General features: G+C 50.5%; 1 protein-coding gene across 1 annotated transcript; it reads right to left on the bottom strand.

Annotated features, from left to right (window-relative positions):
• Positions 1 to 5,790: 5,790 nt before the first annotated feature.
• Positions 5,791 to 12,290, bottom strand: CPXM1 (carboxypeptidase X, M14 family member 1). Its single transcript, XM_043479905.1, has 14 exons — positions 11,977 to 12,290; positions 10,514 to 10,675; positions 10,251 to 10,360; positions 10,013 to 10,152; positions 9,817 to 9,907; positions 9,084 to 9,234; positions 8,911 to 8,999; positions 8,463 to 8,586; positions 8,179 to 8,375; positions 7,912 to 8,091; positions 7,545 to 7,842; positions 6,998 to 7,137; positions 6,253 to 6,355; positions 5,791 to 6,173 (listed from the first exon to the last, which is right to left on the bottom strand). The coding sequence occupies exons 1-14, from the start codon at positions 12,140 to 12,142 to the stop codon at positions 5,932 to 5,934; spliced, it is 2,193 nt and encodes a 730-aa protein (XP_043335840.1). The 5' UTR covers positions 12,143 to 12,290; the 3' UTR covers positions 5,791 to 5,931.
• Between the last annotated feature and the right edge of the window lie 981 nt (positions 12,291 to 13,271).

Here is a 13,271-nt window from a genome sequence, read left to right as displayed (position 1 = left end):
TTCATCCTTTTTATCACTGAGTAATATTCTATTGTGTATATACTACATTTTGCTTATTCATTCATTTTTTGATGGACACAGATTATGTCTGCCTTTTTGGCTATTGTGAATAATGCTGCTATGAACATTTGTGTATACAAATTTGTTTTGAGTTCCTGTTTTAAAATTTTTTTGGATATATACCTAAAAGTGGAATTACTGAGTCATTTGGCAGTTCTATGTTTAACTTTTAGAGGAACCACTAAACTCTTTTCCACAACAGCTGTAACATTTTACATTACCCTTGTATATACATTACCCTTATATATTACTAGCAATATACAAGGGTTCCAATTTCTCCACATCATTGCCAAAACTTATTTTCTACTTTACTGATGATAATAGCTATCCTAATGGGTGTGAAGGGCTATCTTGTGGTTTTGATTTGCATTTCCCTGATGACTAATGATGTTGAGCATCTTTTCATGTACTTATTGGCCATTTGTATATCTTCTTTGAAGAAATGTATTCAAATCCTTAGAGAAGGAAATGGCAACCCACTCCAGTATTCTTGCCTGGAGAATCCCATGGATAGAGGAGCCTGGCAGGCTACAGTCCATGGGGTCGCAAGAGTTGGACACGACTTAGTGACTAAACCATCACCACCACCATTCAAGTCCTTTGTCCATTTTTGAATTAGTTTTGTTGAGTTGTATTTGTTGAATTAGTTTTGTTGTTGAGTTGCAGGGGTTCTTTATGTATTCTGTATATTTTTCTGTAAATATTTTCTTCCATTCTTTGTGTTATCTTTTCAGTCTTTTGCAGTGTTCTTTGATGTACAAAAGTTTTAAATTATGACAAAATCTAATTTATCTATTTTTATCTTGTTGCCTGTGCTTTCTATCATATCCAATAAATCACTGACAAACCCAATGTCATGAAGATTTCCCCGTTTTCTTCTAGTTTTATAGTTTTAGCTGTTTAGATTTTTTATCCTTTTTTAAAATAATATTTATTATTTATTTATTGGCTGCATTGGGTCTTTGTTGCTGAGTACAGGCTTTCTCTAGTTTCAGTGAGCAGGGGCTACTCTTTGTTGAGGTGCACAAGCTTCTCATTGTGACGGCTTCTTTTGTTGCAGAGCACAGGCTAGCCAGCAGTTGTGGCGTACAGGCCTAGTTGTCCCAAGACATGTAGGATCCTCCCAGACCAGGGATCAAACCCTTGTCTACTGCATTGGCAGGTGGATTCCTAACCAGTGGATCACCAGGGAAATCTGAGATTTTTTTAAAATCAATTTTTAGGTAATTTGTATATATAGTATAAGATAAGGATCCAACTTCATTCTTTGCATGTGCAAACTACCCAATTATAAAATGTGTCATAAAGCTACAATAGTCAAGACAGTGTGATATTGGTGAAAGAATAGATACATACCAATGCAAAAGACTAAAAATCCCAGAAATAGACCCACACAAATATGGTCAACAGATTTTTAATAAAGGTATAAAGGCATTTCAATGGAGAAAGAACAGTCTTTTCACCAAAAGGTGCTGTAAAAAACTTGATCTCCATATGCAAAAAAAAATAAACCTTGATTTATATCTCATATATATATAAATTAACTCAAAGGGATCATAAACCTAAATGTAATATGCAAAACTGTAAAACTCTTAGAAGAAAATATACGAAAAAATCTTCATGATTTTTGATTGGTCAAAGAATTCTCATATAGGACACAAAAAGTACCATCTACAGAAGAAAAAACTGATAAACTAAACTTTATCAAAATGTAAAACTTCTCTGCAAAGAACACTAGCAAGAGAATTAGAAGATAAAGCAAGAGACTGGAGATAAAATTTGCAAGTCATTTATCAGATAAAGGGTTTATATCCAACTCTCAAAACTCAAAAATAAGAAAATAAATCGCCTAGATTTTTAAATGGATAAAAGAACTCTTTTTTTGGTCTCTTATACATGATGAGCCACTTTTCTCCTGCTGCTTTCAAGATTCTCTCTTTAGGCTTCCCTGGTGGCTCAGTGGTAAAGAATCCACCTGCAAATGCAGGAGAGACAGGATTGATCCCAGAAAGATTCCACATACCGCTGAGTAACTGAGCCCATGCACCATAACCTTTGAGTCTAAGCTCTAGAGCCCGAGCATGGAAACTACTGGAGCCCCCTCCCCGCTCCCCTGCCAGAGCCACCACAATTAGAAGACTGCCCACCACAGCTAGAGAGTACCTCTCACTCCCCGAAACTAGAAAAAAGAACATGCATCAACGAAGACCCATCATAGCCAAAAATAAAATAAATAAAATTATATGTAAAAAAGAAACCAAGCAAATGAAAAAATTCTCTGTCTTTAGTTTTTGATGGTTTGATATGTCCAGATGCAGGTCTCTTTAGGCTTATCCTGAGAGTTCACTGAGCTAAAACAAAAATGTAAGAACAGAAATATGATCTAGTGGTTGCCTAGAGTTGGGATGAGAGTCTGAATACAAGGGGCAGCATGAGGAAATTCTTCTTTTAAAAAAAAAAAAAATTCTGAAAAAAAAATATTCTGAATTTTCCTCTGGTACTTTTTACAGCTCTACTTTTTGCATTTGTTTTTGTATGAAGTAGGGGCTTAATTTAAATTTTTTCTCTTCTATTTCTTGACAGCGCCTCGCAGCATCTTAGTTCCTGATGCGTGCTCAGTCGCTAAGTTATGTCCAGCTCTTTGCAACCCCATGGACTGTATAGCCCGCCAGGCTCCTCTGTGGAGTTTTCCAGTCAAGAATACTAGAGTGGGTTACCATTTCCTTCTCCATTAGTTCCCAGACTAGGGAGCAAGCCTGTGCCCTCTGCAGTGGAAGTACAGTGTCTTAACCAGTGAACTGGCAGGGAATTCCCAGGAGCTCTTTCTGTCTGCGTCTACATTGGTGGCTCAGGTGGTAAAGAATCTGCCTGCGGTGCTGAAGACCTGGGTTCATTCCCTGGGTTGGGAAGATCCCCTGAAGAAGGAAAAGGCTACCCACTCTGGTATTCTTGCCTAGAGAAGTCTGCAGAAGAAGGAGCCTGGCAGGCAACAGTCCATGGGGCCGAAAAGAGTCAGACATGACTGAGCGACTTTCACTTCATTTCACATGCTGGTGGTTACAAGAATCTTTGTGCTTGACTCATTGAAGCATACCTCCAAAAAGTGGATTTTATTATATACAAAATTTTAATAAATGAAAATGGATACTTTGTTCACACGAAGTTTAGCATATATTTTTAAGTGAATACCAAAGTACTCTCACCAGATAATGAAGAAGAATGTTACTAGCATTTCAGAATCCCCCTCCCTCCGTATTCTCCTCTTTGATTGTTGCTGCATTGATCCTTCCAGAATCAATCACTATCATAACTTTTATCATAATTGTATCCCTGCTTTTATTATTTTATGCCACCATAAACAATATAGTTTTATTTTCCTTTTGTGTGTTGCTTGTTTCACTCAAAATTGTTTTCGTGAGAGTCATTCATGATGTGTATAGTGGTTGTTTTCCTTCCTGTATACAATTCCACTGCATAAATGTACCATATTTTATTCCTCCATCTACTCTTGATGGATTTTGGGGTTGATTCCAATTTGAGTCTGTTACAAATAAAGCTGCTATAAGCATACATGTATCTTTTTGTACATGTGCAAGGATTTCCCTATAGTATATAATGTATACCCAGGAATGCCTTCAGTTTCACTAGATTATGCATCTTCATATTGTCATGTATGTCAAGTGTAATGCAAAGACAAATGGTACAGACACAAACAAGGTTTAGGGTTAGGATTGATCATGCATTATCCAAAGTTCCATTATCCAAAAGATGGCTCGCTAGGCCAGGTAGGGCTGATCTTGCTGTTAGAAGACCAGGAGAGGGGCCCCGTTCTCCTGCCACTTAGCATATATATGAGGAAAGTCGATGGCACCTTAGAATCCCTTGACCACTACAAAACAGAAGGAGTTCCCTGGCCAAGCAAATGTCTTGCTAGAAGCGGGGGAAATCCAGAGCTTGAGTTCACATGCCATTTCAATTATGCTGAACTAGCTGTTTCTAGGGTACCCAAGAGAGAAGGGAAAAGATTCACTGGAAACATTCAGCCTGGGTGTGTTCAGTTATATGATTGTATAATATCCCTTTCTGTTTCTGTTAACTAACTTTGCTCTGAAAGTTGCTTTCAGAGCAGTTTCTTTGTCTGCTTTAACTTTGTCTGCTATGAAGATAGCCACTCCTGCTTTCCTTTGATTAATATTTGCATGATATATCTTTTTTTATCCTTTTACTTTCAAAGTGCATATATCTTTACACCTGAAGTGTTTTTTTGTAATATATGGTTGAGTCATCCACTGTGTCAATAAGCTGTCCACTTATGTGTACTTTTCATTATATATATTAAACTTATAAAACTAATTTTTTAAAAAATGTTTTGCGGCACAAGAAGCATTAGAAGTGGGGAGAAAAGGAGCAGGGAGGTGGGAGGTGTGGCACTAAATCCCTCGTGGTGATCTGACATTGACAATGAGAGAGGGACAGAGACAAGAACAATACAACAGCCCAGCACTAGGCAAAGCTTACATGATAGGCTACATGGATGTCTTTGTGCCATAGTTTGCTTGTTAGTATTTCCCCCATTCCTGCCCTTGCAAGCTCTCCTCTGAATTGCAGGGGACTTAGGAGCCTGGAAACTACATTTTGTGGGCTCCTTTGCAAACTAGGTTACAGCTAGATTGGACTGCACAGTGGACTTCATATGTTGGAGATAGAAAGCAGAAGGAAGGAGGAAATCTCTCTGTCTCCAGCCACAACAGGCAACCACAGGTGATCACAGGTGACTACTGGCAGCCACAGGTGATGGTGGGTCCAGCACCAAACACAGGCTTATGAAACCAGACCAAGGATATTATCAGCTTCCTGATTTCTAAGTTAAACTCCCTTCTTCCTTTTCTTCATCCAGCTCTTTCAACATCTTTAAATCCAAGGTCCAGCATTAAATTCCCTTCTTCTTGAAATACCTTGAATGGACGTGAGTTTGAGCAAGCTCCAGGAGGTGGTGACGGACAGGTAAGTCTGACATGCTGCAGTCCATGGGGTCACAGAGTCGGACACAACTGAGCGACTGAACTGAACTGAACTGAATTACCTGCAGTTGGTTGTTTTTTCTGGCAAGATAACTGACTGATGCACAACTTCTCCTTGTCTGAAAGAAATGAATCGCATCCCATCATTTACCAGGATTCTCCAGAAGGGCTGGTGAAGCAAACCCAAATGCTCTTGGCTGTGCTCCCTGTTTTTCTCCCTGGAGCTCTCCCTGTCCGGGCGTCCCCACACCACCTCCCATCTACACTCTGAGAACTGTCACCTCTACTGCATCCTGACTGACCCTCAGTGCTGTATTCCACTCCCATGTGTGCAACTCCCTTGTCTCCACTCCCACAGCAGCCAGCCTCGCCTGGCACGCCGGTCCCCTCTCTCTACTGGGAGCCCCGGGAGGTTGAGAGGCAGTGTTTGCCCTTGACTCCTTGCGTGGTTGGCACTGAGGAGGTGCTTACAGAATGTTTCACAGCACCAAGTGGCACCTGCCCCAGAAGCTGATGAGTTGATGAGATGAGTTGCTCTGCCAAGCCCAAGTTCAGGAAGAACCCAGGTGGGCTCCTCTTTCCATACTATTTTTCCAGAAGTTAACTGATGAGAGTAGCCACATGTTCGCAGAATAAGATCAGGGAAGAGGGGAAGCTGAGGCCTGGCCCAGGAGGAGAATGTGGGACATAGAGATCACAGAAGACTGGCTGAGGTGCCAAATAGCTTTAATGAGCCCGAGCACCTTTCCCCCCTACACCCTGTCCTGCCCTCCCCACTCTCATTGACCCCTCCTCCAGTTCTGGACAGGTCCAGCCTGCCCAAGCCTCTGGGGCTCTTCAGCTGGAGGTGTTAATTCTTCTGTCCCCTCAGCCGTTCCAGCCGCCTCCGAAGGTCCGGGGGCACCTTGGCCCCAGCGGCCAACAGCTCTCGAAGTCTCTGTTTGGGAGTCTTGGTGAGGCGGAAATTGCAGGGCACAGGGCCCTCTTCAAAGGTGACCCGGCAGCTCCGTGTTACTGTGTGGTAGCCCTCCGCACTGGCGGTCACCATGTAGTCCCCTGGGGTCAGCAGGCGCCAATAATCCCCGCCCCATGCTGAGAGAAGTGAAGGGCAAGATCAGCGTCCAGTGGCCCGCAGCTTCTGACCTGGTTAACGCCTCCCTCACACACCCACCTGTTGTTACATCATGGTTAATCCCATCTACAGAAATGACGGCATCAGCGATCCCAAGCTCTGTGTCTTTGTCCCTCACAACTCCAGCAATGCCCATGCGCACCTGTGTGGGAAAAGGTTATCAAAATCCCTTTGCTTCTGCGACCAGTTTATCTTCTGGCTCTGTACCCTACAAATTTGATAGAGGTGCTGCATCTATTCTATTCCTAGGTGACAATACTCTGGTGAAAGTATCTCCTGACTGATAAATGGCATCTGGACCAAGACAACTATAAACGCCTGGCAGGAGCGCGTATCTTTGGGCTTTCCCCGAGTTCACTGATTCTCCTTATGGGCTTGTCTTTTAGAATCTTTGGAAGCTATACCTAGGGAGTCGTTCCAAGGGACATGAGTTCCTGCGGAAAGTGAAGTGTCTATGCCAGGGTACTTCCTGCACTTGCATAATCAGAGTCTTTTCTGAGAACAGCTCTGGGTCTGCTCCATGGACCACTGCCTGGAGTGCAGTCAGGTCTACTCCCACTCTCCAACAATGTCTGACACCACCCTGCTGGCAAACTGCGCTTCCTATCCTGTATCCCTCCAAGGCAGTCTGATGCCAAGTGAGTGTGACCCATGGCACTGGTGAGTCAGAATGGCTCAGCCTGACCTTAGGAGACCTCCCTGTTGGGAGCTGCGTCCAACACGGAGAACAGACCAGTCAGCAGTGACTCGAGCAGGTGGGGAGTGGGGGGAATTCAGATCCGACCTGTTCCAGGTAGGTGAGAAGGGCATCTTTGTTGTTCTCCCACTCCTGGGGCAGCTCGTTCTTGTGAGGGAATTTGTCACAGGACAGCTCCACAGTGACTTCAAAGCAGTTGGTGTGTAGGTAGCTGAAGTCATTCATGCCTAGGGGTACCACAGACACTGAAGCCTAAGCAGGTGGGCCGGGAGCCCTGCCCTCCCAGCGCCCTCCTCTGGGAGACGCTTCCTGGTGACAGCTGACACTGGCGCTGTATGTGAGAGCAGATTGTCTCATTGGGGCAGGGTTATGGGGATGGGGCTAGAGCTTCCCTGATGGCTCAGCTGGTAAAGAATCTGCCTGCAATGCAGGAGACCCAGGTTCGATTCCTAGGTTGGGAAGATCCCCTGGAGAAGCAAATGGCAACCCACTCCAGTATTTTTGCCTTGAGAATTTCAAGGACAGAGGAGCCTGGCGGGCTACAGTCCAGGGACTGCATAGAATCTGACACGACTAAGTGACTCTTTCTTTTCAGTTTTATGGGAATGGGCTAACCCCACCCTCGGGCACATACTCCCAGGAACTGTGTGCCAGTCAGCCCCGTTGATGATGCTGCCGTACAGGGAGAAGTCCTGGCTGTGGCACGGTCTTCGATCTGGGTCTTGCATGGCCCGATTAGTGCCCGCATAGACAGTGCTGAGCCAGCGAAACACAGCCTCGTCCGGGGTGGGCGTGAGTTCGCGGGCAGCCCACGGAGTCCGAGTCATGTCGAAGGGGTAGGATACCACAAGCTCACCCCCATGGAGGTTGGCACTTAGCACAAAAGGGATCCGCTGCATCCACTTGATCACTGCCCATGTTTCAGGAGCCACCTGGACAAGGGCAGGTCAGGGGAGTGGGAGACAGAGACAAAGGCCCCCAGGGTGGCCCAGAATACTCACAGTGGCATTGGGCAGAGTGTAGTAAGTGGGCAGGGGCAGGTGATGGTTGGGGACAGTGTCAGGTACCAGCCCTTCATCTTCTGCTTCCCACAGTGGTGTGTTGAGGTCAGCAAAATTATGGTTAAGATCAATGCCCTGATGGTTCCAGCGGCCCTCTGCCCAGCCCACCAGCTCTGAGCCCTGCCAGGGAGGAAGTCTATTCAAACCAAGCAGGCTCCAGGCACCATGGCAGAAGGAGCAGGCTGGCCCTCAGGCCAAGTATCCTACCCGGCGGAAGGCAGTCTCATAGCCATCAGGATTCATGGAAGGCAGCAGGTGAATGCGCGTCTCGGTGAGCAGCCGGGTCACCCTCGGGTCCCCTCTCAGGAACTCACGACACAGGAACTGCATTAGAAGCAGGAGCAACTCCCGTCCCAAGGCCTCATTCCCATGCATGCCGGCCACATAGCGCACCTCAGGCTCTCCTGGGAACAAACAGGGGCTTGCAGCTGGCTCATGCACCTACCCCTCTCTGCTGCTGTGCCCACCTCTCCCACCCCATCTGCCAGTACCCAGCTCATGCTCCCCGGGCTGGTCCGACATTTCCATCACATACAGCTTCAAGCCCTGGTGGCTCTTCCCGATGCTGTAGATGCGGGTGATGTTGGGGCATTGCTCGTTCACTTCCTTCATCAGCTGGGGGTGAGTGTAACATGGTGAGGGGCATGGGAGGGGCACACCCAGGGCTCAGACCACACGAGGCCGTGGAAGGACTTCAAAAGCTTGTGAGGGCCCATATGATGCAGACATCATGGCGCAGTACAGGAGGGGTCAGCAGCCATGGAAGGAACAGTCAGAATAAGAGAGGCACCAAAGCAAGGGAAATCGTGGAAGTTTAGGGGTCAACAAGAGGGTGAGATGCAGGAGGACATGAGGGCAATCATAGCAAGTTATGCCCCGGTGGGCAGGAGATCTGAGATGACCTGCTCATGATCCTCCCTCCTGGGTCACAGGGGTTACCTTCCTCATGGCTTTATAATCATGATGTCGGAAGTCTAGTGAGTCGGAGGATCCGAGCATGGGAACCTCAGGGAATAGACCATTGGGATCTGGTAGAGGATGAGTTCACAGTAAATGGTAAGTTCCCAGGGGAGGGTGTGCCCTGCCCATCTAACCCTTGTCTCTCTCCCTACCTGAGACTGGGCAGGCGAGGATCTCTGCCCGGAGGCAAGATGCACCTCCCTGGAGCCAGGTCTGGGGCAGCAGGCGAATGAAACGGGCCACCTGGGGCTCAGGCAGGAGATTTAGCACTGGTGTCTCTGGATCCGAATTGGCAGGAAATATCTGGGGGCATCAAGTCCTTGATAAGGGCCGCTTGAGCCCCAGCAGCCTGGCTCAGGGCCCAGGAAGATGCTCAGGCCTGTGAGCCCACTGAAAAACCCACCCTAGTGGGCTCAGCTAGACACTTGCTCGCTGTGTCAAACACAGACCTCTGCCCACATCCTCTGCCAACAGGCAGCCCTAGGCAGCCCTCCTTTCCGGTTTAGTCACAGTTCATTAGACCAATATGGCCATGTGACTCAGGAGTAGGCAATCCTGAAGCTGGCCAGGATCCCACACTGTAGCCTGAGGAGATGAGAAGTGATGCAAGGACTGAGGCCCATTGCCAGAAGGGGTGTTCCAGCAGGAAGCTGTGGCATGGAGGAAGTATTTGGGAAGGATGGGGGCATGGACCAAAGCAACCTGGCCCCTGAGGCTGTCTGCTGGGTGCCACCCATCCTGACAACAACCCCCTTCCTCCTGGGATGCCCAAGTGGGCACCTGTTCCTTGTCCTCAGAGGACTCCCAGCCCAGCCCAGCCCCCTACAGTGGGCCAGGAGCCCAACTCCCAGCATAGAGGGCCCCAGCCACCATGGGACTTCTCACCGCATCCATCCCACTGCTGCGATTCTTACTCCCCCACCAAGTCCGACTGTCGTTGCTGAACTGGACTTTGTATGATGTGACCCAGTCATACCTGGCAGGAAAGGTGGGTAGAGATCATGGGTGGCCCCCAGGCCTCCCACCCCAGTCCTCCTGAGTCTGCCCATGACTTCGCTGGCCTGGAGCTGTCCTGCCTCACCTCCAGATGGAGTTCCTGCCCTGTGTGATAATGCCTGAGAAGCGGGTGGGGTGCCTAGCATCCACCTGAAGCCATGGCTCGGCATCCTGCTGCTCAGCACACCAGGCCCCATCAAAAAGATCACCATCTTCCAGGCCTGACTGTGGACACAGGACGCAGCAATCAGAACTGAACTGGGTAGGCCTTACGGGAAGGTGGGAGGGGCAGAGAAGAAGGTCCTAGGGGTTGCCTTGCTGACCTGGATGTTGAGCCGTCCTCTGTGTGGTCCAAGACCAAAGGACTGGCTGCTAGATGCGTCGAGCTGGTTATCTGAAACTCGCAGGGACTCCAGGCCCAGAGGGGGACAGTCTGGGACAGGGACAAAGCAGTAAGTTGGGACCCAAGAAACAGTGGTCAAGGCAGATGGAAAGCTGAACCCAAGCTTGCCTGTGTGGCCAAGAGCTATATTAGTTCATGTCCCAGAGACTGCAAGTCTGGGCAAGGCCCTTGGACTGGTGGTACCTGGTTCTTGCTTCTCAGGGAGTTCAAGGGTCCCTGCAGGGCTGGTGGTCACTGAAGGCCTGGCAGTCACTGGGGGTCTGGGGCGAGTTAGCTTCTTTCGCTTCTTCATGATGACCTTTTTCTTCTTGATGACTCGAATCCGGACATGCTGTTCTGAAGTCCCTGGAGACCAAAGAGGCAGAGCAGCAGGGAAGGAAAGGATGGCAGGAAACCTCAAATGGAGAGGTCTACCACCCCAAGAAAACCTACAAGTCCACAGGGAGGCCCCACCACATGTATCCAGAGACCTTAGCATGGACTTTAAGGCCCTCAGTCTGACCCCAACCTACTGTTACAGCCACTTCCTTGATTCCTTCTCCCCTCTGATGTGACTACATGCTTGGCCCTCACCAATAGAGGGCTACACTACCAGTAGGAACTATTTGCTTGTTCCAAAGAGCTGAATTTGGTTCTTTAACTTCTTCTTTGCCTAGCTGTCCCCTTCCCTATCATATATCCACCACCTTTGACTTTATTTTCTAATTCCCATTCTTTCTTCACATCTCGGTTCAGATGCACTTCAAGGAGCCTTCCTTAGCTCCAGGCTCAGTCTCATGCCGCCAAAGCCTCTGTGCCACCCCCATCACTGTGCTGAGAGGTCCTCTCCTCAAACCCATGTCCTTTCCAGGGTTCAGAGTTGGACCCCTGCCCTGCCTGCCCTTCAGTATAAAGCATTCATTGCACAGGGCAGATGCCATTGGTTCCCCACTAAGATTCACAGCTGCCCCACCCCCCGCCACACACACACTGTACATATCCGTGTCAGGGACTGCACACACTGTTTCCCTCTTGGCTGCCCTCCTCTTCAGCTCTTCCTAATTCAGAGTACCTTTCAGAACCAGTTCCACCTGCCTCTCCCAAGAAGCCCTCCGAGGCTGCCAATCCCCGTGCTTTCCTCCTCTCTACTGCCACATAGGAGAAGCTGGGAAGTCCGGCAGCCTTCCCCCGTGCCCACTCCAGGCAGAGCCGCGTCCCTCCAGGGCACCTGGCAGAGAGGGCTCCTCCCTCTGTGCTTTCCTTCCAGCCGCTGGCCTCAAGCCCACACACACAGTCTTCCTCTGCACCCTCCGCGGTGTCTTTGCACCTCTCTCCACCCTCCTCCTGGCTCTAGCCTCAGTTTCCCCATCTGAGAAACAGGAAGGTTTGGGCCTGGAAGAGGCAGCATCCCACTGGCTCCTGTCCCAGGACTGCTGACTTGGTCTGGCCGGGAACTAGGGCTGCTGAGTCAGCAGCCATTGTACCGCGCAGGGAGGGTGTGCGCGTGGGGCAGGGTCGCCACCCAGGCGCTAGGCGGAGAGTGCGGCGTGTGTGGCGTGTGTGAGGTGTGTGCGCGCGTGCTGGGGAGGGGGTCGCCACACGGGAGTCGGAAGAGTGGGACAACCGATTCGCGGGAGAAGCGGGCCGTGGGTAGGACGGAAGCTCACCGTTCTCCTTCCCCGCGGACGGCTCTGCCGGGCTGCTACGGGGGGTCGGGACCGGGGCCTTGGTGGTCGCGGGCGACGCCAGGCCCAGCACGGAGGTGCTGGGCGCCCCTAGACCCACATCGACGGCAGGCGCGAAGGTGGCCAAGGCGAGCAGGAGACCCCACATGGCGGGGTCCAAGGCGCGGACGCACTGGGCTCGCGGTGGCCGGTGGGTTCGCCTCTTCCTGCTGGGGCTCTGGAGCCCCCCGCCCCTTCCTGCCGCCGCCGCACGCCCGCCCACAGCCCGCTCGCTGGCCTCGGACCCCGGGAGCCGAGGGGTGGGGAGGGGAGGGGAGGGGAGGGGAAGGAGGGAAGGGAGGAGGAAGGGGAGGGCCCAGGCCGGCCGCCCCGGGTCTCTGCACCCACCCACCCAGCCCTCATCTCCGCTGCCCCCCGCCTCCCGCCTCGAGCTCACCCGCCTCGCTCGGGCTCTGCCCTTTACCGTCGGCAAAGGCCCCAGGCACCCTGGACTCCACTCAGCCCTGTGAGCCCGTCCCACAGTGGGCACCTACTGTGTACCATGCCCCGCGCCGGGCACTTTACCCGTGGCCTGTCAATCAAACCTTGGCTCACAAACTGGTAAACTGAGGCTCAGAACGGCTAATTGACAGTCTAGGCAGCAAAGCCGAGAACTTTGGGGCGGAAACTGCAACCCGGGAGGGAAATCTGTCCAGAGCCAGAACCCCCTGCCAGGGAGGTTGGGACGGAAAGAAGGCTGAGGGGAAACTGAGGCGGAGGCAGGGGTACGGGGTGGGGGAAGGCTGGAATCTTTCTGAAGGACACCGAGGGGCCCCGCCAGAGGCGATGCTGCCCATCCCCCACCCCGGCGCCCCGCCTCTCTTCTCTCTTCGTTTCCCTAGCCTCCCCTCCTCCGGCTGCCACGTTCCGGGGTTACATAACCCGAGTAGAGGAGACCGAGTCGATACCCGGCGGGCTGAGGCCGGGGGAGGGCGGGGAGGACGAGACTTGATGGGCGTCCTGCCCTGCCCCGCCCCAAGCTTTTCTGGGAGCCCGCAGCCCTGGGTCTCTGTCTTCCAGACCACTTCGGATCCCGGGATTCCAGAGCGCAGGACCCTCCCCATCCCTCTCCGAGGCCCCCTTTGGCTCCCCATTCCAGGGTCGTCTCCCCAGCAGGAAGGAATTCGTTCTCTGTGCGCCTCTGGCCGGTGCTTTGCCATTGCAAGCATCCTGCCAGGGAGATACTGCCATCCCCAAGTAAGACGCAGTGCCCAGAGGTGACCGGGAATCCTCTAGAG

Source organism: Cervus canadensis, chromosome 10 (genome assembly GCF_019320065.1).
Source record: "Cervus canadensis isolate Bull #8, Minnesota chromosome 10, ASM1932006v1, whole genome shotgun sequence".
NCBI lineage: Eukaryota > Metazoa > Chordata > Mammalia > Artiodactyla > Cervidae > Cervus > Cervus canadensis.
This window is presented reverse-complemented; position numbering and strand designations above follow the sequence as displayed.